At 47.2% G+C, this 22,048-nt stretch overlaps 2 protein-coding genes across 2 annotated transcripts in view; one reads left to right on the top strand and one right to left on the bottom strand.

Moving 5' to 3' along the window:
* Window positions 1–22,048, bottom strand: part of LOC119951771 (zinc finger protein 721-like) — a gene marked incomplete at its 5' end in the record, with an annotated part of 158,164 nt that overhangs the window by 111,670 nt on the left and 24,446 nt on the right. The window lies entirely within an intron of this gene.
* Window positions 1,197–13,830, top strand: LOC119951842 (gastrula zinc finger protein XlCGF49.1-like). Its single transcript, XM_038775218.1, has 2 exons — window positions 1,197–1,532; window positions 12,117–13,830. Exon 2 carries the CDS (start codon window positions 12,558–12,560, stop codon window positions 13,221–13,223), a length of 666 nt encoding a protein of 221 aa, XP_038631146.1. The 5' UTR covers window positions 1,197–1,532; window positions 12,117–12,557; the 3' UTR covers window positions 13,224–13,830.

Genomic DNA, 22,048 nt, shown 5'->3' with positions numbered 1-22,048 from the left:
CCCACTAAGTGATTCTACCTCCGAAAGCTAGTGATTCTAAACAAATCTGTTGGATTTTAACTTGGTGTTGTAAGACTTCTTACTGTGCTCACCCCAGTCCAACGCCGGCATCTCCACACACTGAAGTTAGACTCACTGGTCTGTAATTTCCTGGCATTTTCTTACTTCTCTTCTTGAATGATGGTGCCACATTATCTGTCCTCCTGTCCTCTAGCTAGGGGCCTCACGGTAGCATGGTGGTTAGCATCAATGCTTCACAGCTCCAGGGTCCCAGGTTCGATTCCCGGCTGGGTCACTGTCTGTGTGGAGTCTGCACGTCCTCCCCGTGTGTGCGTGGGTTTCCTCCGGGTGTTCCGGTTTCCTCCCACAGTCCAAAGATGTGCGGGTTAGGTGGATTGGCCATGCTAAATTGCCCTTAGTGTAAGGTTAATGGGGGGGATTGTTGGGTTACGGGTATACGGGTTACGTGGGTTTAAGTAGGGTGATCATTGCTCGGCACAACATCGAGGGCCGAAGGGCCTGTTCTGTGCTGTACTGTTCTATAAAGCTCTGCTCCTGTGACCAGAGAAGATTTGAAAATTGTCAGATCCTCTTCAATCTCCTCCCTTGCCTCCCACGGAGGCCTGGGGATTTAAATAAGTCAACAATTAAATAAGTCAACAATTGAAGGTCAGGGGTGACACGGTGACAGTGGACCGCATTGCTGCCTCACAGCGCTGAGGTCCCAGGTTCGATCCTGGGACCTCAGGTCACTAGACGTGTGGGGTTTGCACATTATCCCCATGTCTGCGTGGGTGTTGCCCCCACAGCCCAAAGATGTGTAGGGTAGGTGAATTGGCCATGCCAAATTGCCCATTAAGTGGAATAAGGAAATAATTGGATACTTTAAATTGATTTTTTTGAAAGCAATTGAAGGCCAGAATTTGAAAAGAAATGGAAAGGGGACGAAAAGAAAGTGTTTTACTCCCAGATGTTGGAGACAGGAGGCAGTTTCAGTCTGTGAAGTTCAATCTTCACTCACAGAGAAGCAGCAGCTTTGCTGGGCAGACAACGGAGGAAGCTCCCTGCAGCCATTAACACAAAGTCCGGATCCTGATTTGCTGGCGGCCCAGCGTATTTCCGGTCCTCCCCAGGTTGCCATTGTTCTTTTAGCCAATAGGAGATGGATTCGGGCCCCACGTGAGGGTAGGCGGGGCTTTCACCGCCGGACGCACTGAACTGGTTTCCAATCCGCAGCATTTTGTTTGTCCCAAACTGACAACGAACACCCCTCCATTCCTGTCTCGTCACAACGCAGGCCTGTATGAATCAGCCAATAGGAATCACTCTGAAGCTCAAGCTGTCACTTCCATATTGTGACGTCACAAGATGTCCATGCCCTGCCGCAATCAGCCAATAGGAATCACTGCTCCATCGACTGAGGTCCGGAACAGGAAGAAGAGGCGGAAAGTTAAAACAAGCATTTACTTCACCCCCCGGCCTCGGTCCACCAGACCCCAAAAAGCCGATCCACATACATTGCAGGAACGAAGGTGAGTTCTGTGCCGCAGTAGTGACCCAACTCCAAGGGGACAGGGGAAGACCAGTGGCATATTACTCAACACGACATTCACCCGTAGTGCCGGGCTTATCTCGCTGTGTGGCAGCTCTGGACTGCGCAGCATTGGGCGGTCAGGGTCAGCGAACCTACAGTAATGACCGGAGGTATCATCTTACACACCCGGCATCCCATTGTAGAAATGTTGAACAACAGTAAGCTCAGATCAGTCTCAAACCTACGACAGACCCACTGGGAAACAGTCTTCATTCCTAATGATTTGGGATGCCGGCGTTGGACTGGGGTGGGCACAGTCAGAAGTCTGACAACCCTGGTTCAAGTCCAACTAGCTTTCGGAGCACAGCTCCTTCCTCAGTTGAAAGTTCACCTTCAGCTGAGGAAAGTTCAGCTCCTTCACCTGAGGAAGGAGGAGTGCTCCGAAAGCTAGTGATTTGAAACAAACCGGTTGGACTTTAACCTGGTGTTGTAAGACTTCTTACTTAATTCCTAATGATAGATCAGTGGTCATCATAAAGGACACCGGGGAAAACCCTGCAGAAGGAATCATACACAGGAGAGTCCTATGTACACTCTGAGATAGATGAGGAGGTAAGTGGAATGATAGTGGAAGAAGACTAGAAACCCCAGAATTCACCTGGATGTAGATGGATCTAGAAAATATGTCAATGGTCCCCATGAACCAGATGGGCAGTAGTAGATGACAAATTAAGAACAGTCCTCTCGGGAAGGCTGGAAGGAGCACTGTGAGCAGAGGTGGCTGAATTGGTGGCTTTCACTCAGGCCCTGATCATGGCCAAGGAAAAGATGGTGAACATATACACAGATAGTAGGTATGTCTTTGGGGTCGTGCACAACTATATGACAGCATGGCATGGGAGGGGCTTTGTCATTTCTGGAGGAGATAGGATAAAACAACAACAGCGTATAGAAGCCTTATTGGAAGCCACAAGGTTACCAAGACAGGTAGCAGTGATAAACATTAAGGCCCACCAGAAGGTAGAGACACCCCAACAAAAAGATAATGAAGCAGCAGACAAGGCAGCCCAAATTGCCCTGGAACAATTCCCGTCAAAAGTGCCCAGGGAGAAGACATCAGTGTTGAACTATCACACAAAGACATATCAAGGGAAGAAAAGAACGAATGGGATTTAAAAAAGTGGGGGGGGGGGGGGAGCCAGATAAGAAAGGGATCTTGAGGAAGGATGGAAAGGTAATTGCCCCTGCCTGCATCAGGCACATCCTCTTTGAATAACACCATGGAATGGACCAATGGAGGCTATGATGCACTTAATCGGAAAGGAATGGTGGTGGCCAGGAATGGAGAGAGATATAGCTAAGCACTGTCAGAGATGCATCCCATATGCGCAGTACAACCCGGGGCACCCCGTAAAGATCTGGGTGGCAAATCAGCCGAGACCAAAGGGACCCTGGGAGAATCTCCAAATTGATTTTACTGGATCACAACCCACGAGCCGGGGAAAACGATACTGCCTCGTAATAATTGACCAGATGGGTGGAGGCATCCCAAACCCGTGACTGTATGGCCACAACCGTGGCATGAATATTAGCCAAGGACGTGATTCCTCACTGGGGGGGTACCCTTGCAACTAGATTCGGACCAAGGAACATACTTTACTGGAAGAGTAATGAAGAAAACATGTGAGTGGATGGGGATCAAACAAAAATTCCACATCCCTTACCATTCCCAAAGCTCAGTAGAGCAGATGAATAGGACCCTAAAAACTGCCATGACAAAGGCTCTAGGGGAGAAACAGCAGCAATGGGTAGATGTGCACAGGGAATAATAACAGGGGAGAAGAAATAGTCCGATAAGGGACAGGACGCGTAGATACATATTAGAGATCAGTAATCAGTGAAAGGAAATGCGGCAGCCAGTGTGGACTGGACAGGAGACGGAGGATAAAAATCTGGACATTTTCTGGACCGCATTCCCTGATGTCCCTACAGCAGGGACGAAGGTGATGGTAAAGGTGCTACCTGAAAAGCCTGGGATCGCCCCCAGATGGACGGGACCGCACCAAGTTCTGATCAGTGGGGATACCTGTGTATGTGTGGACATAGAGGGTATGGGATCATGGAAACATTGGACACAATTAAAAGTATACCGAGAGTAAAAATATGTATTTATGTTCAAATCCGATAACTCCACACAACCAAAATTCCGAAGAGCTGCAGAAGACCCATGATGTTTGCTGTAATAATGATAATATGTTTGATGGTAGTAACCGGGAATAGACTCCCAGCACAGAATTAACGGGACTTGCATGTAAATACCTACTTGTACATGTCATATGCATATGCGAAAGGCATCGATGTCTCTAGCTGTTGGGTGTTTGCCCATGTACCAATCGATGCAAAAGGGGGAATACCCCTGAGATCAGTGCTCTTTAATATAACGGAGGCGGCAGCATGGATAATTAAGCAGAACGAGACGCGGGGGAAATCGACGGAAGATATCGCGGGGATAGATATGTACGCCATACTTACAGAACAATGAAAGAGGGCAGGGTCCCATCTCTCAGGGGTGTTCACCAGGTTTTACCAATCCCGGTATAATTTCTCCCAAGCTCCGGCATCAGTGGCGTGCAGAGGTCTGGTGATGCCCGGGGCAAATCTTGATTGTATGCCCCAAAGCCCCACGTAAATATTTCATTAAATATCACCAAAAAACCTATAGAAAACGTAGTTGCACCCGTTCTAGAGCTATTCACTGACCTCTTTATCTTTAGAACATAGAACGATACAGCGCAGTACAGGCCCTTCGGCCCTCGATGTTGCACCGACATGGAAAAAAACTAAAGGCCATCTAACCTACACTATGCCCTTATCATCCATATGCTTATCCAATAAACTTTTTAATGCCCTCAATGTTGGCGAGTTCACTACTGTTGCAGGTAGGGCATTCCACGGCCTCACCACTCTTTGCGTAAAAAACCCACCTCTGACCTCTGTCCTATATCTATTACCCCTCAATTTAAGGCTATGTCCCCTCGTGCTAGCCACCTCCATCCGCGGGAGAAGGCTCTCGCTGTCCACCCTATCTAACCCTCTGATCATTTTGTATGCCTCTATTAAGTCACCTCTTAACCTTCTTCTCTCTAACGAAAACAACCTCAAGTCCATCAGCCTTTCCTCATAAGATTTTCCCTCCATACCAGGCAACATCCTGGTAAATCTCCTCTGCACCCGTTCCAAAGCTTCCACGTCCTTCCTATAATGAGGCGACCAGAACTGTGCGCAATACTCCAAATGCGGCCATACTAGAGTTTTGTATAACTGCAACATGACCTCATGGCTCCGGAACTCAATCCCTCTACCAATAAAGGCCAACACACCATAGGCCTTCTTCACAACCCTATCAACCTGGGTGGCAACTTTCAGGGATCTATGTACATGGACACCGAGATCCCTCTGCTCATCCACACTACCAAGAATTTTACCATTAGCCAAATATTCCGCATTCCTGTTATTCTTTCCAAAGTGAATCACCTCACACTTCTCCACATTAAACTCCATTTGCCACCTCTCAGCCCAGCTCTGCAGCGTATCTATGTCCCTCTGTAACCTGCAACATCCTTCCGCACTGTCTACAACTCCACCGACTTTAGTGTCGTCTGCAAGTTTACTCACCCATCCTTCTGCGCCCTCCTCTAGGTCATTTATAAAAATGACAAACAGCAACGGCCCCAGAACAGATCCTTGTGGTACGCCACTCGTAACTGAACTCCATTCTGAACATTTCCCATCAACTACCACTCTCTGTCTTCTTTCAACTAGCCAATTTCTGATCCACATCTCTAAATCACCCTCAATCCCCAGCCTCCGTATTTTCTGCAATTGCCGACCGTGGGGAACCTTATCAAACGCTTTACTGAAATCCATATACACCACATCAACTGCTCTACCCTCGTCTACCTGTTCAGTCACCTTCTCAAAGAACTCGATAAGGTTTGTGAGGCATGACCTACCCTTCACAAAACCATGCTGACTATCCCTAATCATATTATTCCTATCTAGATGATTATAAATTGTATCTTTTATAATCCTCTCCAAGACTTTATCCACCACAGACATTAGGCTCACCGGCCTATAGTTACTGGGGTTATCTCTACTCCCCTTCTTGAACAAAGGGACCACATTTGCTATCCTCCAGTCCTCTGGCACTATTCCTGTAGCCAATGATGACCTAAAAATCAAAGCCAAAGGCTCAACAATCTCTTCCCTGGCTTCCCAGAGAATCCTAGGATAAATCCCATCAGGCCCCGGGGACTTATCTATTTTCACCTTGTCCAGAATTGCCAACACTTCTTCCCTACGCACCTCAATGCCATCTATTCTAATAGCCTGGGTCTCAAAATTCTCCTCCACAATATTATCTTTTTCCTGAGTGAATACTGACGAAAAGTATTCATTTGGTATCTTGCTTATCTCCTCAGCCTCCACACACAACTTCCCACCACTGTCCTTGACTGGCCCTACTCTTACCCTAGTCATTCTTTTATTCCTGACATATCTATAGAAAGCTTTTGGGTTTTCCTTGATCCTACCTGCCAAAGACTTCTCATGTCCTCTCCTTGCTCGTCTTAGCTCTCTCTTTAGATCCTTCCTCGCTTCCTTGTAACTATCAAGCGCCCCAACTGAAACTTCATGCCTCATCTTCACATAGGCCTCCTTCTTCCTCTTAACAAGAGATTCCACTTCTTTGGTAAACCACGGTTCCCTCGCTCGACCCCTTCCTCCCTGCCTGACTGGTACGTACTTATCAAGAACATGCAATAGCTGTTCCTTGAACAAGCTCCACATATCCAGTGTGCCCAACCCTTGCAGCCTACTTCTCCAACCTACACATCCTAAGTCATGTCTAATGGCATCATAATTGCCCTTCCCCCAGCTATAACTCTTGCCCTGCGGGGTATACTTATCCCTTTCCATCACTAACGTAAAGGTCACCGAATTGTGGTCACTGTTTCCAAAGTGCTCACCTACCTCCAGATCTAACACCTGGCCTGGTTCATTACCCAAAACCAAATCCAATGTGGCCTCGCCTCTTGTTGGCCTGTCAACATATTGTGTCAGGAAACCCTCCTGCACACATTGTACAAAGAACGACCCATCTAGTGTACTCGAACTATATCTTTTCCAGTCAATATTTGGAAAGTTAAAGTCTCCCATAACAACTACCCTGTTACTTTCGCTCTTTTCCAGAATCATCTTCGCCATCCTTTCCTCTACATCCCTAGAACTATTAGGTGGCCTATAGAAAACTCCCAACAGGGTGACCTCTCCTTTCCTGTTTCTAACCTCAGCCCATATTACCTCGGAAGAAGAGTCCCCATCTAGCATCCTTTCCGCCACTGTAATACTCTCCTTGACAAGCAGCGCCACACCTCCCCCTCTTTTGCCCCCTTCTCTGAGCTTACTAAAACACCTAAACCCCGGAACCTGCAACAACCATTCCTGTCCCTGCTCTATCAATGCCTCTGAAATGGCCACAACATCAAAGTCCCAGGTACCAACCCATGCTGCCAGTTCCCCTACCTTATTTCGTATCCTCCTGGCATTGAAGTAGACACACTTCAAACCACCTACCTGAACACTGGCACCCTCCTGCAAAGTCAAATCTGTGCTCCTGACCTCTATACTCTCAATCTCCCGTACCCCAAAACTACAATCCAGGTTCCCATGCCCCTGCTGAATTAGTTTAAACCCCCCCCAAAGAGCACTAACAAATCTCCCCCCCAGGATATTGGTGCCCCTCAGGTTCAGATGTAGATCATCCTGTCTATAGAGGTCCCACCTTCCCCAGAAAGAGCCCCAGTTATCCAGAAATCTGAATCCCTCCCGCCTGCACCATCCCTGTAGCCACGTGTTTAATTGCTCTCTCTCCCTATTCCTCATCTCACTATCACGTGGCACGGGCAACAATCCAGAGATAACAACTCTGTTTGTTCTCGCTCTGCGCTTCCATCCTAGCTCCCTAAAGGCCTGCCTGACATCCTTGTCCCCTTTCCTACCTATGTCGTTAGTGCCAATGTGGACTACGACTTGGGGCTGCTCCCCCTCCCCCTTAAGGACCCGGAAAACACGATCCGAGACATCACGTACCCTTGCACCTGGGAGGCAACATACCAAACGTGAGTCTCTCTCGCTCCCACAAAATCTCCTATCTGTGTCCCTGACTATTGAGTCCCCAATTACTAATGTTCTACTCCTTTCCCCCCTTCCCTTCTGAGCAACAGAGACAGACTCCGTGCCAGAGGCCCGTACCCCATGGCTTACCCCTGGTAAGTCGTCCCCCCCACAAGTATCCAAAACGGTATACTTGTTACTCAGGGGAACGACCGCAGGGGGTCCCTGCACTGACTGCTTCTTCCCAGTCCCTCTTACAGTTACCCATCTATCTCCAGTCTTTGGTGTAACTACTTCCCTGAAGCTCCTATCTATGACCCCCTCTGCCTCCCGAATGATCCGAAGTTTATCCAGCTCAAGCTCCAGGTCTCTAACACGGTTTTTGAGGAGCTGGAGTTGGGTGCACTTCCCACAGATGAAATCAGCAGGGACACTGACGGCGTCCCTGACCTCAAACATTCTGCAGGAGGAGCATTGTACTGCCTTCCCTGACATCACCTCTAGATTTAAAAAAAAACAAGAAGAAGAAAAAGAAACAAAGAGCTTACCTGATATTCCCTCAAACCCTGCTCCCGGTGAAAGATAAGCAAATTTAAAGGCACTCACTCACCTTCACGACAGGCCCCAAGCTGCCTCTAGGGCATCTCTAAGGTATAGGACGGCTGCCTGAGGTTAAATTGCGCTGTAAGAGTTAGTCAATTTCCCCTTAGCGCTGGGATTCTAGGGATATTGTTCTCTTCTTCAGTCATTTTGCTTTGCAGCAATGGGTGAGATGTTATGTCTCGAAAGTTGTGCCTCCCTCCTCTGCAACCCCCATGGAGAAGGATACGAGCAGCAACATCATGGAAATACTGTTATGACCCTTGTGGAAACAAACTACAAACAACCCAACTAAGACCAATATACAAGACTTCACTTTTATATTAGCAATCACACCGAAATCAACGTAAATTAAACATGAATTAACAGGAAAATTGCAATAATATGACCGATAAATTACACATAGCAGATACAAAGACATATCTCACACATTTCTCAATCAGCCCATTCAGCACGTATCGCATTCATTTCAGCCACAATATCCTTCAAAACGTTGAACTTCTTCAAATCATCTTCAAATTCCATCTTCATTTCTCTAAAGCTTTAGCACCAAGTCTCATCAAACACCGGCATTACTTCACCCAATTTCCACAAATATAATTTTCACAGTCGACACATTTCCAGATCACTTCTTCTTCACAAAACCCTGCTCATGTGGGGCCTGTTTGTGCACTATGCCAGTGCATAAAGGGTCTCCAAATCCAGATATAAAGCTCTGTTCAAGATCCGAGCTCCAGCAGCTTGCAGTCAAGTAGAACATAGAACATAGACCAGTACAGCACAGAACAGGCCCTTCAGCCCTCGATGTTGTGCCGAGCAATGATCACCCTACTCAAACCCACGTATCCACCCTATACCCGTAACCCAGCAACCCCCCCCCCCCCCAACCTTACTTTTTTAGGACACTACGGGCAATTTAGCATGGCCAATCCACCTAACCCGCACATCTTTGGACTGTGGGAGGAAACCGGAGCACCCGGAGGAAACCCACGCATACACGGGGAGGACGTGCAGACTCCGCACAGACAGTGACCCAGCCGGGAACCGAACCTGGGACCCTGGAGCTGTGAAGCATTTATGCTAACCACCATGCTACCGTGCTGCCCCTGTCTCTGAGAATCTCCCATTTATAGGACCCTGGGCTTTAAGTATAAAGGGTAAGAGGGCAAAAGTTAAGAGGCCATGATGAATCTTCATAAAATACTGGTTCTGTCCCAAATGGGTGCCCCTGGCCCAAATGTCAAATTCTGGGCACGACAGTTTAGTAAAGTTGACAACTATAGAGAGGGTGCAGAGAAGAGTTTAAAAATGGATCAAAAGATAAAGATAAAGAATAAATAAAACTCACCCATGGTGGCATTGATTGCCATCGATTCGGGAGAAGAATTCGCGCCCTTTTTGTTCACTCCGGCGCAGGCCGGCCGCCCGCGGTGCGCAGGCGCGCTCTGGCCGACCGCGGTGCGCAGGCGCGCTCTGGCCACCCGCGGTGCGCAGGCGCGCTCTGGCCGACCGCGGTAGGTGCTCCGTTCTCTTCACGCTGCTGCCCCCATCCAATCGATGCCCGGGGCCAGCGCACCGTCGGCCCCCCCCTCTGCACGCCACTGTCCGGCATGCTTCTGATATGAGGCGAATGAGGTGGACTAATGAGACGCTATATCTGCAAAGAACCCCAACGGGACAGCCCGGGGAGACACAGCTTTTGGGGAATGAGAAAGGAAAGAATGTGCCAGAGAAACTACAATTGTCTGTTCTGAATTTATTTTTTTAAAAATATTTTTACTCTCCTTTTTCACAATTTTTCTCCTGAATTTACACCCACCAACAACAAACAATAATCAGCAACAGATATGTCAATCCCATAACAATAACAACAATCCCGTCCTCCCACCAACCCCCAAACATCAGTCCGCATGTTTACATAAACAAATGACAAAAAAAGGAATCATAGTCATCCTTAACACACACGGCCCCCCTCCCTCCCACCCCCCCAACTAATGTTCGATGTTATCCAGTTCTTGAAAGTGCATAATAAATAGTGTCCATGAATTGTAGAACCCCTCCGAGCTTCCCCACAGTTCAAACTTAACCTTCTCAAGTGTTCCAACATGTCCCCTTGCCACGCCAGGGCACAGGGTGGAGAGGCCGCTCTCCATCCCAACAGGATCCGCCTTCGGGCGATCAACGAGGCGAAGGCTATGATATCTGCCTCCGCCCCCGTTTCCAACCCTGGCTGGTCCGACACCCCGAATATGGCCTCCCGGGGACCCGGGTCCAGCTTCACATGCACCACCTTGGAAATTACCCTAAACACCGCCTTCCAATACTCCCCAAGCTTTGGACAGGACCAAAACATATGAACGTGATTAGGCCCCCCCCCCCCCCCCCCCCCCCCCCCCCGGCAACGCTCACACACATCTTCTACCCCTTCAAAAAATTGGCTCATCCTCGCCCTCTTGAGGTGCGCTCTATATACAACCTTCAGTTGTATCAACCCCAACCTCGCACATGAGGTAGAGGCATTTACTCTTTGGAGCACCTCACACCAGACACCCTCCTCCATAACCTCCCCCAGCTCTTCCTCCCACTTTGCTTTGATCCCTTCTAGTGGTGCCTTATCCTTTTCCAAAATAGCTCCATACACCACTGACACTGTCCCCTTCTCCAGTCCCCTTGTCGTCAGCACCTCCTCCAGCAATGTGGAAGCCGGTTCCTCCGGGAAGCTCCGTATCTCCTTCCTGGCAAAGTCCCGAACCTGCATATACCTAAACATTTCTCCCTGTTCCAGCCCATATTTCGCTTCCAGCTCCCTCAATCCTGCAAACCGACCCTGAAGAAACAAATCTTTTAGCGTCTTAATCCCCTTCTAAGGAGACAGTAAATTAATATAGGCCGGAGATATATCTGCTGTTATATGGTACATAATAGAAATACTATTTATGGTTAATAAAATACATTTATTACTATTTCTAGTTGCGCAATATAATACTGTAGTTATATATTTTCAGTCCTAGTCATTATAGCACAGAACAAATCCATTCAGTAACTCGAGTCCATATCGATTCTCTTACCAACAAACAAGTCAGTTCTATTCCCCCCTCGATATCCCCGTTCTCCTGCAAATTAATTTCCTTCAAATACTGGTCAATTTTATTTTCAATTCAATATTTCGTCTCCACTTCCACATCCATCGTAGACAGCAAATTCAACGTCTTGACCACTCGCTACCAAAATTAAATCCTTCCTCAGGGTGACATGGCAGCATAGTGGTTAGCACTGTTGCTTCACAGCACTCAGGACCAGGGTTCGATTACCAGCTTGGGTCACTGTGCGGAGTCTGCACGTTCTCCCCGTGTCTGCGTGGGTTCCCTCCCACAAGTCCCGAAAGATTTGCTTGTTAGGTCAATTGGACATTCTGAATTCTCCCTCTGTTGCCAAATAGGTGCCGGAGAGTGGCGACTGGGGGATTTTCACAGTAACTTCATTGCAGTGTTAATGTAGGCCTATTTGTAATAAGAAAGATTATTATAGATTCCCCCTTTATCTCTAACCAATAGATGCTTGGATGAAGATTTTCACCTCTTCAACAAGAAACAGTGAGCCTGGATCCCTCATGAATCAGCCCCTCCGGAGAATTGGGAGGGTGAATATTAGATACAGCAGAGTGAGAATGGAGGGAGAGTGTGTGGGATGGAGATTTACACCTTTTGGGGAATGAGAGAGGAAAGAATGTTCCAGAGAAACTAGAATTGTCTGTTCTGAATTTCTGACCTGGACTGACAGTGATGTCTTTTGTAAACACCTTTTACAGGATATCAGAAGGTTAGGATCTACAGATTGAAATCTCAAACCAAACGTCACATCAAGATCTGGTGGAGTCGCTCCATTCGCTGGGACCAGAATATCATCAGCTTTTAAATCTAGAAGGAGAAACGTTTCTCTGTTCTGACGGCTTCAAAAGATTTTAATTATCAGTGTGACTGGAAAAGCACCGAGACACACACACCCGAGTGAGAGTGTTCCAGAGAACTGACTGTGGAAAGAGCTTTAACCAGTTACACAGCCTGAAAAACATTGCACCGTTTACAATGGAGGGAAACACTACCCGTTTTCTATATGTGAGCAAACTTTCAACATACTGTTGAATCTGGGGACACCTTTGTTATGCAGTAACTGTGGGAACACAGGAATTGTGGGAACAAATTTGGATGCCTGTCTGGTGGAATCTGATCAACGTGGACATACTGGGGAAATGCCTTTCACCTGCTCTCAGTGTGGGAAGGAATTCAGTGATTCATTCAACCTGCAGACACACCAGAGAGTTCACACTGGGGAGAGGCCATTCACCTGCACTGAGTGTGGGAAGGGATTCACTCAGTTAGCTAATCTGCAGAGACATCAGCGAGTTCACACGGGGGAGAAGCCATTCACCTGCACTGAGTGTGGGAAGGGATTCACTCAGTTGTCCCATCTGCAGGCACACCAGCGAGTTCACACTGGAGAGAGGCCGTTCATCTGCTCTCAATGTGGGGATGGATTCACTCATTCATCCAGCCTGCTGGTACACCAGCGCATTCACACGGGTGAGAAGCCGTTCAGATGCTCTGTGTGTGGGAAGAGTTTCATTCAGTCAAATAGCCTGCTGGTACACCAGCGACTTCACACCGGGGAGAGGCCATTCACCTGCTCCGTGTGTGGGAAGGGATTCACTCGATTATTAGGTCTGCATAGACACCAGCCAGTTCACACTGGAGAGAGGCCGTTCATCTGCTCCGTGTGTGGGAAAGGATTCGCTCAGTCAGCCCACCTGCTAATCCACAATGTCACTCACACCAATGAGAGACCTTTTAAATGCTCTGACTGGGAGCAGCTTCAAAAGCTCTCGGCATCTGACAGCCCACCAGCGGATTCACACTGAGGAGAGACCGTTCAGCTGCTCTCACTCTAAAACGTCATCTAACCTGCGGGTACATCAGCGAGTTCACACCGGGGAGAGCCATTCACCTGTTCCGACTGTGGGAAGGGCTTCACCAATTCATTCAACTTCATGACACACCAGTGAGTTCACACTGGGGAGAGACCATACACCTGCTCTGTGTGTGGAAAGGGATTCACTCATTCATCAAACCTGCAGAGGCACCAGCGAGTCCTCACCGGGAAGAGGCCTTTTCCCTGCTCTGTGTGTGGGAAGGGATTCTCTCAGTTATCCCACCAGCAGTCACACCAACAAGTTCACAAGTGATTACACGGGTCAGTTTCTGCTGTTGGTGTTGCTGTTAATCACATCCAGGATCGAACCATGTTCATTCTGAAATCCTTCACTCCCTCTTGACATTTATTTGTCTGGCTAAAAGGATGGTCTCTTTCCGAATGTTCACAATTAAAGGGCTGGGCTGGTTTCCCAGGAGTTGGATGACATTGAAGAGGACTGTAAACTAATATCGGACAGAAATGTGTCAAGAGCTATGATATAATACGGATTAGATGTTTTATGATGTGGTATGCATTAAATATGATATTTATGATTCTGTAATGAAATGAATTTTTACTATTTGTAGTCTTGTAATATAGTACTGTAGCTCTGTTATATATCTCCAGTCTTAGAGTCCTTCAGCACAGAGGGAGTCCATTCAATAACTCGAGTCCAGACTCTCTGTAGAACAATCCAATCTGTCCCATCCCCTCTCTATCCCCGTTCCCTGTCAGTTTATTTCCTACAAGAGTGCAAGCATTTTAATTTGGAAATTGTTGATTGTCTCCACTTCTACCATCCTCGTAGGCAGCGAGTTCCCGTTCATGACTACTCGCTGTTTATTAAAGCTCTTCCTCACATCACCCCTGTATCTCTGTTCAAGTAATACTGTGAATATTACACATATCATGAGCTCAATAAATATGCAGATATCTATTTATAGATGCAGCCTGCATGAAGATTTTCAGGTCTCTATGTCCAGGACAGGAAGCAGTGAGCTTGGATCTGTCAATCAGCCTGAATCAGCACCTTCAGGAGAATTGGGAAGGTGAATATTAGATACAGCAGAGTGAGAATGGAGGGAGAGTGTGTGGGATGGAGATTTACAGCTTTGGAGAATGAGAGAGGAAAGAATGTTCCAGAGAAGATAGAATGATCTATTCTGAATTTTTATCCTGTACTGACAGTGATAACTTTTGTAAACTCCTTTCCCAGGATAGTATCCGGCCGTGTCTGTGTGCCCAGCCAATCCAATTTGTCAATTCAACTTTGCAGCAGCTCAGTCTCAGCTTTGGAAACATCTTCATCTTTCTGTGAGGCCCCGGCCCCATTGACTGTGACAGGGTTCATACTGTCTCTGTGAGGTTGTTGATGTAAAGTCACGTCAGACCCACACTAGAACATAGAACATTACAGCGCAGTACAGACCCTTCGGCCCACAATGTTGCGCCGTCCTGTGAAACCACTCGAAAGTCCACTCTAAAGCCCTCTAAAGGGTCTGGTTTAGCTCACTCAGCTAAACCGCTGGTTTTTAAAGCAGACCAAGGCAGGCTAGCAGCACGGTTCGATTCCCGTACCAGCCTCCCCGGACAGTTGCCGGAATGTGGCGACTAGGGGCTTTTCACAGTAACTTCATTGAAGCCTACTCGTGACGATAACGATTTTCATTTTCATTTCATTTTTCATCTACACTATTCCCTTATCATCAATATGTTTGTCAAATAACCATTTAAATGCCCTTAGTGTTGGCAAGTCCACTACTGTTGCAGGCAGGGCATTCCACGCCTTTACTACTCTCTGAGTAAAGAACCTACCTCTGACATCTGTCCTATATCTATCTCCCTTCAATTTAAAGCTATGTCCCCTCGTGCTGGACATCACTATCTGAGGAAAAAGGCTCTCACTCTCCACACTATCTAATCCTCTGATCATCCTGTATGCCTCAATTAAGTCACCTCTTAACCTTCTCTCTAACGAAAACAGCCTCAAGTCCCTCAGCCTTCCCTCATAAGATCTTCCCTCCACACCAGGCAACATCCTGGTAAATCTCTGCCTCTCCATTGCTTCCACATCCTTGCTATAATGCGGTGACCAGAACTGCACACAATACTCCAAATGCGGCTGCACCAGAGTTTTGTACAGCTGCAACATGACCTCATGGCTCCGAAACTCAATCCCACTACCAATAGAACCTAACACACCGTACGCCTTCTTAATAACCCTATCAACCTGGGTGGCAATTTTCAGGGATTTATGTACATGGACACCGAGATCTCTGGTCATCCACACTACCAAGAATCTTACCATTAGCCCAGTACTCTGTCTTCCTGTTATTCCTTCCAAATTGAATCACCTCACACTTTTCTGCATTAAACTCCATTTGCCACCTCTCAGCCCAGCTCTGCAGCTTATCTGTGTCCCTCTGTAACTTGCAACATCCTTCCGCACTGTCCACAACTCCGCCGACTTTAGTGTCATCTGCAAATTTTCTCACCCATCCTTCTCCGCCCTCCTCCAGGTCATTTATAAAAATGACAAACAGCAGTGGCCCCAAAACAGATCTTTGTGGTACACCACTAGTAACTGAACTCCAGGCTGAGCATTTCCCATCAAACACCACCCTTTGTCTTCTTCCAGCTAGTCAATTTCTGATCCAAACTGCTAAATCACCCTGAATCCCATGCCTCTGGATTTTCTGCAATAGCCTACCATGGGGAACCTTATCAAATGCTTTACTGAAATCCATATACACCACATCAACTACGTTACCCTCGTCCACCTGTTTAGTCACCTTCTCAAAGAACACAATAAGGTTTGTGAGGCACGACCTACCCTTCACAAAACCGTGTTGACTATCGCTAATCAAATTATTCCTTTCCAGATTATTAAAAATCCTATCTCTTATAAACCTTCCCAAAACTTTGCCCACAACAGAAGTAAGGCTTACTGGTCTATAGTTACTGGGGTCGTCTCTACTCCCCTTCTTGAACAAGGGGATAACATTTGCTATCCTCCAGTCTTCTGGCACTATTCCTGTAGACAGTGATGACATAAAGATCAAAGCCAAAGGCTCAGCAATCTCTTCCGTAGCTTCCCAGAGAATCCTAGGATAAATCCCATCCGGCCCAGGTGACTTATCTATTTTCATCTCCTTATGAACCCCAAGCTCTTCTAGTCTAGTAGCCTGTATCTCAGTATTCTCCTCGATAACATTGTCTTTTTCCTGTGTGAATACTGACGAAAAATATTCATTTAGCACCTCTCCTATCTCCTCGGACTCCACGCACAACTTCCCACTACTGTCCTTGACTGGCCCTACTCTTTCCCTCGTCATTCTTTTATTCCAGACATACCTAGAGAAAGCTTTAGGGTTGTCCTTGATCCCACCTGCCAAAGACTTCTCATGTCCCCTCCTGGCTCTTGGCTCTCTCTTTAGGTCCTGCCTAGCTAACTTGTAACTGTCGAGCGCCCTAACTGAACCTTCACGTCTCATCTTTACATAAGGCTCCTTCTTCCTCTTGACAAGTGATTGAACTACTTTAGTAAACCACATTTCCCTTGCTCGACCACTTCCTCCCTGCCTGACAGGTACATACTTATCAAGGACACGCAGTAGCTGTTCCTTGAACAAGCTCCACATTTCAATTGTGCCCATCCCCTTCAGTTTCCTTCCCCATCCTATGAAACTTCAGTCTTGCCTCATCGCATCATAATTGTCTTTCTCCCAGCTATAACTCTTGCCCTGCGGTATATACCTATCCCTTTCCATCACTAAAGTAAACGTCACCGAATTGTGGTCACTATCACTAAAGTGCTTACCTACCTCCAAATCTAACACCTGTCCTGGTTTATTATCCAGTACCAAATCCAATGTGGCCTCTCCTCTCGTTGGCCTATCTACATACTGTGTCAGGAAACCCTCCTGCACACATTGGACAAAAACGGACCCATCTAAAGTACTCAAACTATAGTGTTTCCAGTCAATATTTGGAAAGTTAAAGTCCCCCATAACAACTACCCTGTTACTTTCGCTCCTATCCAGAATCATCTTTGCAATTCTTTCCTCTACATCTCTGAAACTTTTCGGAGGCCTATAGAAAACTCCCAACAGTGTGACCTCTCCTTTCCTGTTCCTAACCTCAGCCCATACTACCTCAGTAGACGAGTCCTCATCAAACATCCTTTCTGCCACCGTAATACTCAGCGCCGGCCCTAGGGTTGCTGACGCCCCGGGCAAGCTGAACTTCGGCCCTGGTAATACTGTACTAACAATGCCACCCCTCCCCCTCTTTTACCACCCTCCCTGAGCTTACTGAAATATCTAAACCCCGGAAACCTGCAACAACCATTCCTGTTCCTGCTCTATCTATGTCTCCGAAAGTTCCAGGTACCAACCCATGCCGCAAGTTCACCCACCTGATTCCGGATGCTCCTGGCGTTGAAGTAGACACACTTTAAACTGCCTTCCTGCCTGCCAGTACACTCCTGGAACTTTGAAACCTTACTCATGACCTCACTTCTCTCAGCCTCCTGTATACTGGAGCTACACTTCAGGTTCCCAACCCCCTGCTGAACTAGTTTAAACCCTCCCGAATAGCATTATCAAATTTCCCCCCCAGAATATTGGTACCCCACTGGTCCAGGTGAAGACCATCCCATTTGTAGAGGTCCCACATACCCCAGAAAGAGCCCCAATTATCCAGAAATCTGAAACCCTCCCTCCTGCACCATCCCTGTAGCCACGTGTTCAACTGCTCTTTCTCCCTATTCCTCGTCTTGCGAGCACATGGCACGGATAACAACCCAGAGATAATAACTCTGTTAGTTCTAGCTCTAAGTTTCCACCCTCGCTCCCTGAATTCCTGCCTTACATCCCTATCCCTTTTCCTACCTATGTCATTGGTACCTCTGTGGACCATGACTTGGGGCTGCTCCCCCACTTAAGGATCCCGAAAACACGATCCGAGACATCATGGACCCTGGCACCTGGGTGGCAACACACCAACCGCAAGTCTCTCTCATTCCCACAGAATCTCCTATCTATACCCCTAACTATGGAGTCTCCAATGACTAATGCTCTACTCCTCTCCGCCCTTCCCTTCTGAGCAACCGGGACAGACTCTGTGCCAAAGACCTGTACCCCATGGCTTACCCCTGGTAAGTCCCCCCCACCCCAACAGTATCCAAAGTGGTATACTTGTTACCAAGGGGAAACAACCACAGGGGATCCCTGTACTGACCGCTTCCTCCCAGCCCCTCTCACCGTCACCCATCTATCTTTATTCTTCTCAGTAACTACATCCCTGAAGCTTCTTTCTATGACCACCTCTGCCTCCCGAATGATCCAAAGTTCATCCAGCTCCAACTCCAGTTCCCTAATGTGGTTTCTGAGGAGTTGGAGATGGGTGCACTTCCCACAGGTGAAATCAGCAGGGACACTGACGGCGTCCCTCACCTCAAGCATTCTGCAGGAGGAACATTGCCCTGCCTTCCCTGCCATCCCTTCTAGATAAAACAAGAAAAAGAAAGGAAGAGCTTACCTGATATTCACTCTACCCCTTAGGTTAAAGGAGGTGAAAGGGTGGGGGACACTACAAGTGTAGTGTTTTGGGTTAGAAACTGCCCAACTTAAATACAGGTAAAAAAAACACTTAACCAACAACCACTGCGCCCCACACGAGAACAGCAATCAGCTGTTATGGGCCTGCGCAAACAATTTAAATTTTTACCACTTACCCAGCAGTCACTCTGTCTGGATTCAGCTGGAAACTCCCAAGAGTAATTTTTAAAAAAAATTACTCCCCTTCTCAGCAAGTACTCACTCAGCAACCACTGCTTCCGCACAATAACACCTCAGGGAAAAGAAAAACTGCTTACCAGTCACCAGTCAATCACTTACCTGCAGGCTGTGACGTCACGGTTCAACTTCTTTCTGCGTCTACCTGCCCTCGAGTCTCCCTCTTTATCTTTACTCGGTTGGGATCCTTACAACGTTTGGTTTTTTTTTGGTTAGAGGAGGAGGTAGGGAGGAAAACACTGAAGAAGTGTTTTAGGTTTAACTGTCACTTGCCAACAGCTCCTCCACAAACCACCTTCAAGTTACGGTGACCGCAATGCACTTATGCAAATTTTACCCTCAACAGCCAATCATAAGCTCCGCTCAACTGCCCTCTGCTGGACTATCACTAACAATAAGGGACCCAATACTGATCCCTGTGCTGGACATCTCCAGTCACACAAACAGCCTTCTACTAACACCCTCTGTCTCCTATCACTAAGCAAATTTTGGACCCAACTTGCCACGTTAGTCTGGACCCCATATGTGTTTACCTTCTTTATCAGTCTCCCATGTGGGACCTTGTCAAATAGAAGGTGCAACAAAGATTCACAAGAGGAATACCAAAACTCACAGCATTTAACCCTCAGGAAAGGCTGGGGCTGTTTTTTTTCTTGAATAGAAAAGACTGAAGTGTGACCTGAGGGAGATCTATAAGATGTATGAATGGGTTCAATAATCCAACAGGGATTTGATGAGAAACCTCTTTATCCAGCGAGTGGTGAGAATGTGGAACTCACTACCACAGCGAGTGGTTGAGGTGAACAGCATGAATACATTGAAGGGGAAGCTAGATACACACATGAGGGAGAAAGGAATAGAAGGAGATGCTGATGGTGGAAATGAAGAGGGGTGGGTGGAGGCTCATGTGGAGCATAAATACTGACAGAGGCCAATTGAGCCAACTGGCCTGGCCCTGTGCTGCAGACTCAATGGAACAACGACAAATGTATTTATTATAGATTGACGTGTTGTGGTAGCAGAACACTATTTACTATGCAGGATAAAATAAATTTCCTTCATCACCATTTTCAGATCTTTTCCATGGAAATCTGCTCTCCCAGGATCAATGAGCATCAGCCCATGGGAAGAAAAGTCATGAGACCGGCCAGTCCAGCAGAAAGAAACCCACCAATGATCCCACACTCAATACAAGTGAACGGTCTCTGCCGGGTGTGAACTTGTTGGTGTGCCAACAGGTTGATTATTCGAGTGAATCCCCTCCCACATGCAAAGCAGATAAATCGCCTTTACCCTGTGTGAACTCGATGTGCAAGTAGATTGGACGAATCACTGAATCCTTTTCTGCACACAGAGCAGATGAACGGTCTCTACCTAGTGTGAACTCACTGATGTATCTGCAGGCTCGATGTCTGAGTAAATCCATTCCTAGCTGGAAATAATAATAAATGCTCTTTATGACAGAACCATAAATAATATATCTAAGCTGTAGCAGAGAACAACACCTGACAAATCTCTGTCTGACATTAATTTACTCTTGCCTTAAAAGTCAGCCATCTCCTTGGGAAACCATCCTTTAATTGTGAACATTGGGAAAGAGACCATCCTTTTAGCCAGACAAATAAACGTGTCAAGCTGAGGGAGCAAAGGATGTCTTTAAGAGAGCGAGAGAGAGAGCTGGTGAATGCCCTTTCCCCAGAATGAATTCGCTGGTGTGAAAGCAGGTTAGCTGAATTACTGCATCCTTTCCCACACTCAATGCAGGTGAAGAATGTCTCCTCAGTATGAACTTGCTGGTATCTCAGCAAGTTGGCCGAGTTAGTGAATACCCTACGCACATACAGAGCAGGGGAATGACCTCTCTCTAGTGTGAACTCACTGGTGTGAATACAGGTTTCACAACTGAGCAAATCCCTCACTACACATGGAACAGATTAATGTCCTCTCCCCAGTGTGAACTCTCTGGTGTGTCTGTAGGGTGGATGAATCACTGAATCCCTTCCCACACACGGAGAAAGTAAATAGCCTATTTCCATTGTGAACTCGATTTCTGGATGACTGACTGAATCCCTTTCCCCAATCAGTGCAGGTAACCGGCCTCGCCCCACTGTGAATTTTAGAACATAGAACATACAACATTACAGCGCAATACAGGCCCTTCGGCCCTCGATGTTGCGCCGTCCTGTGAAACCCCTCTAAAGTCCCTCTACACTATTCCCTTATCGTCCATATGCCTATCCAATGACCATTTGAATGCATTTAGTGTTGGCGAGTCCACTATTGTTGCAGGCAGGGCATTCCACGCCCTTACTACTCTCTGAGTAAAGAACCTACCTCTGACATCTGTCCGAAATCTATCTCCCCTCAATTTAAAGCTATGTCCCCTCGTGCTGGACATCACCATCCGAGGAAAAAGGCTCTCAAAGTCCACCCTATCTAATCCTCTGATCATCTTGTATGCCTCAATTAAGTCACCTCTTAACCTTCTTCTCTCTAACGAAAACAGCCTCAAGTCCTTCAGCCTTTCCTCACATGATCTTTCCTCCATACCAGGCAACATCCTTGTAAATCTCCTCTGTACCCTTTCCAATGCTTCCACATCCTTCCTATAATGTGGCAACCAGAACTGCACGCAATACTCCAAATGCGACCGCACCAGAGTTTTGTACAACTGCAACTGCAACATGGTTTGTCAGCATGATAGATACGCCAGTGAATCCTTTTCCACAATTGGAGCAGCCAAAGGGTCTTTCCCTGGTGTGACTGCGTCGATAAATTTCTAGCACTAATGGGGAACGGAACGACTTTTCAGTCCCCACATTTCCAGTTTCCCATGATTGAAAATGCGATTCCACAGATCCAAAAGCAGCACGGTAGCATTGTGGATAGCACATTGCTTCACAGCTCCAGGGTTCCAGGTTCGATTCTGACTGCGTTGATGCCTTGCCAGCTCGCACAGGGCTGTGAATCCCAT

This window comes from Scyliorhinus canicula, chromosome 17 (genome assembly GCF_902713615.1).
Source record: "Scyliorhinus canicula chromosome 17, sScyCan1.1, whole genome shotgun sequence".
Classification (NCBI taxonomy): domain Eukaryota; kingdom Metazoa; phylum Chordata; class Chondrichthyes; order Carcharhiniformes; family Scyliorhinidae; genus Scyliorhinus; species Scyliorhinus canicula.
The sequence above is the reverse complement of the archived record's forward strand: the minus strand, read 5'-3'. Positions and strand labels throughout refer to the sequence as shown.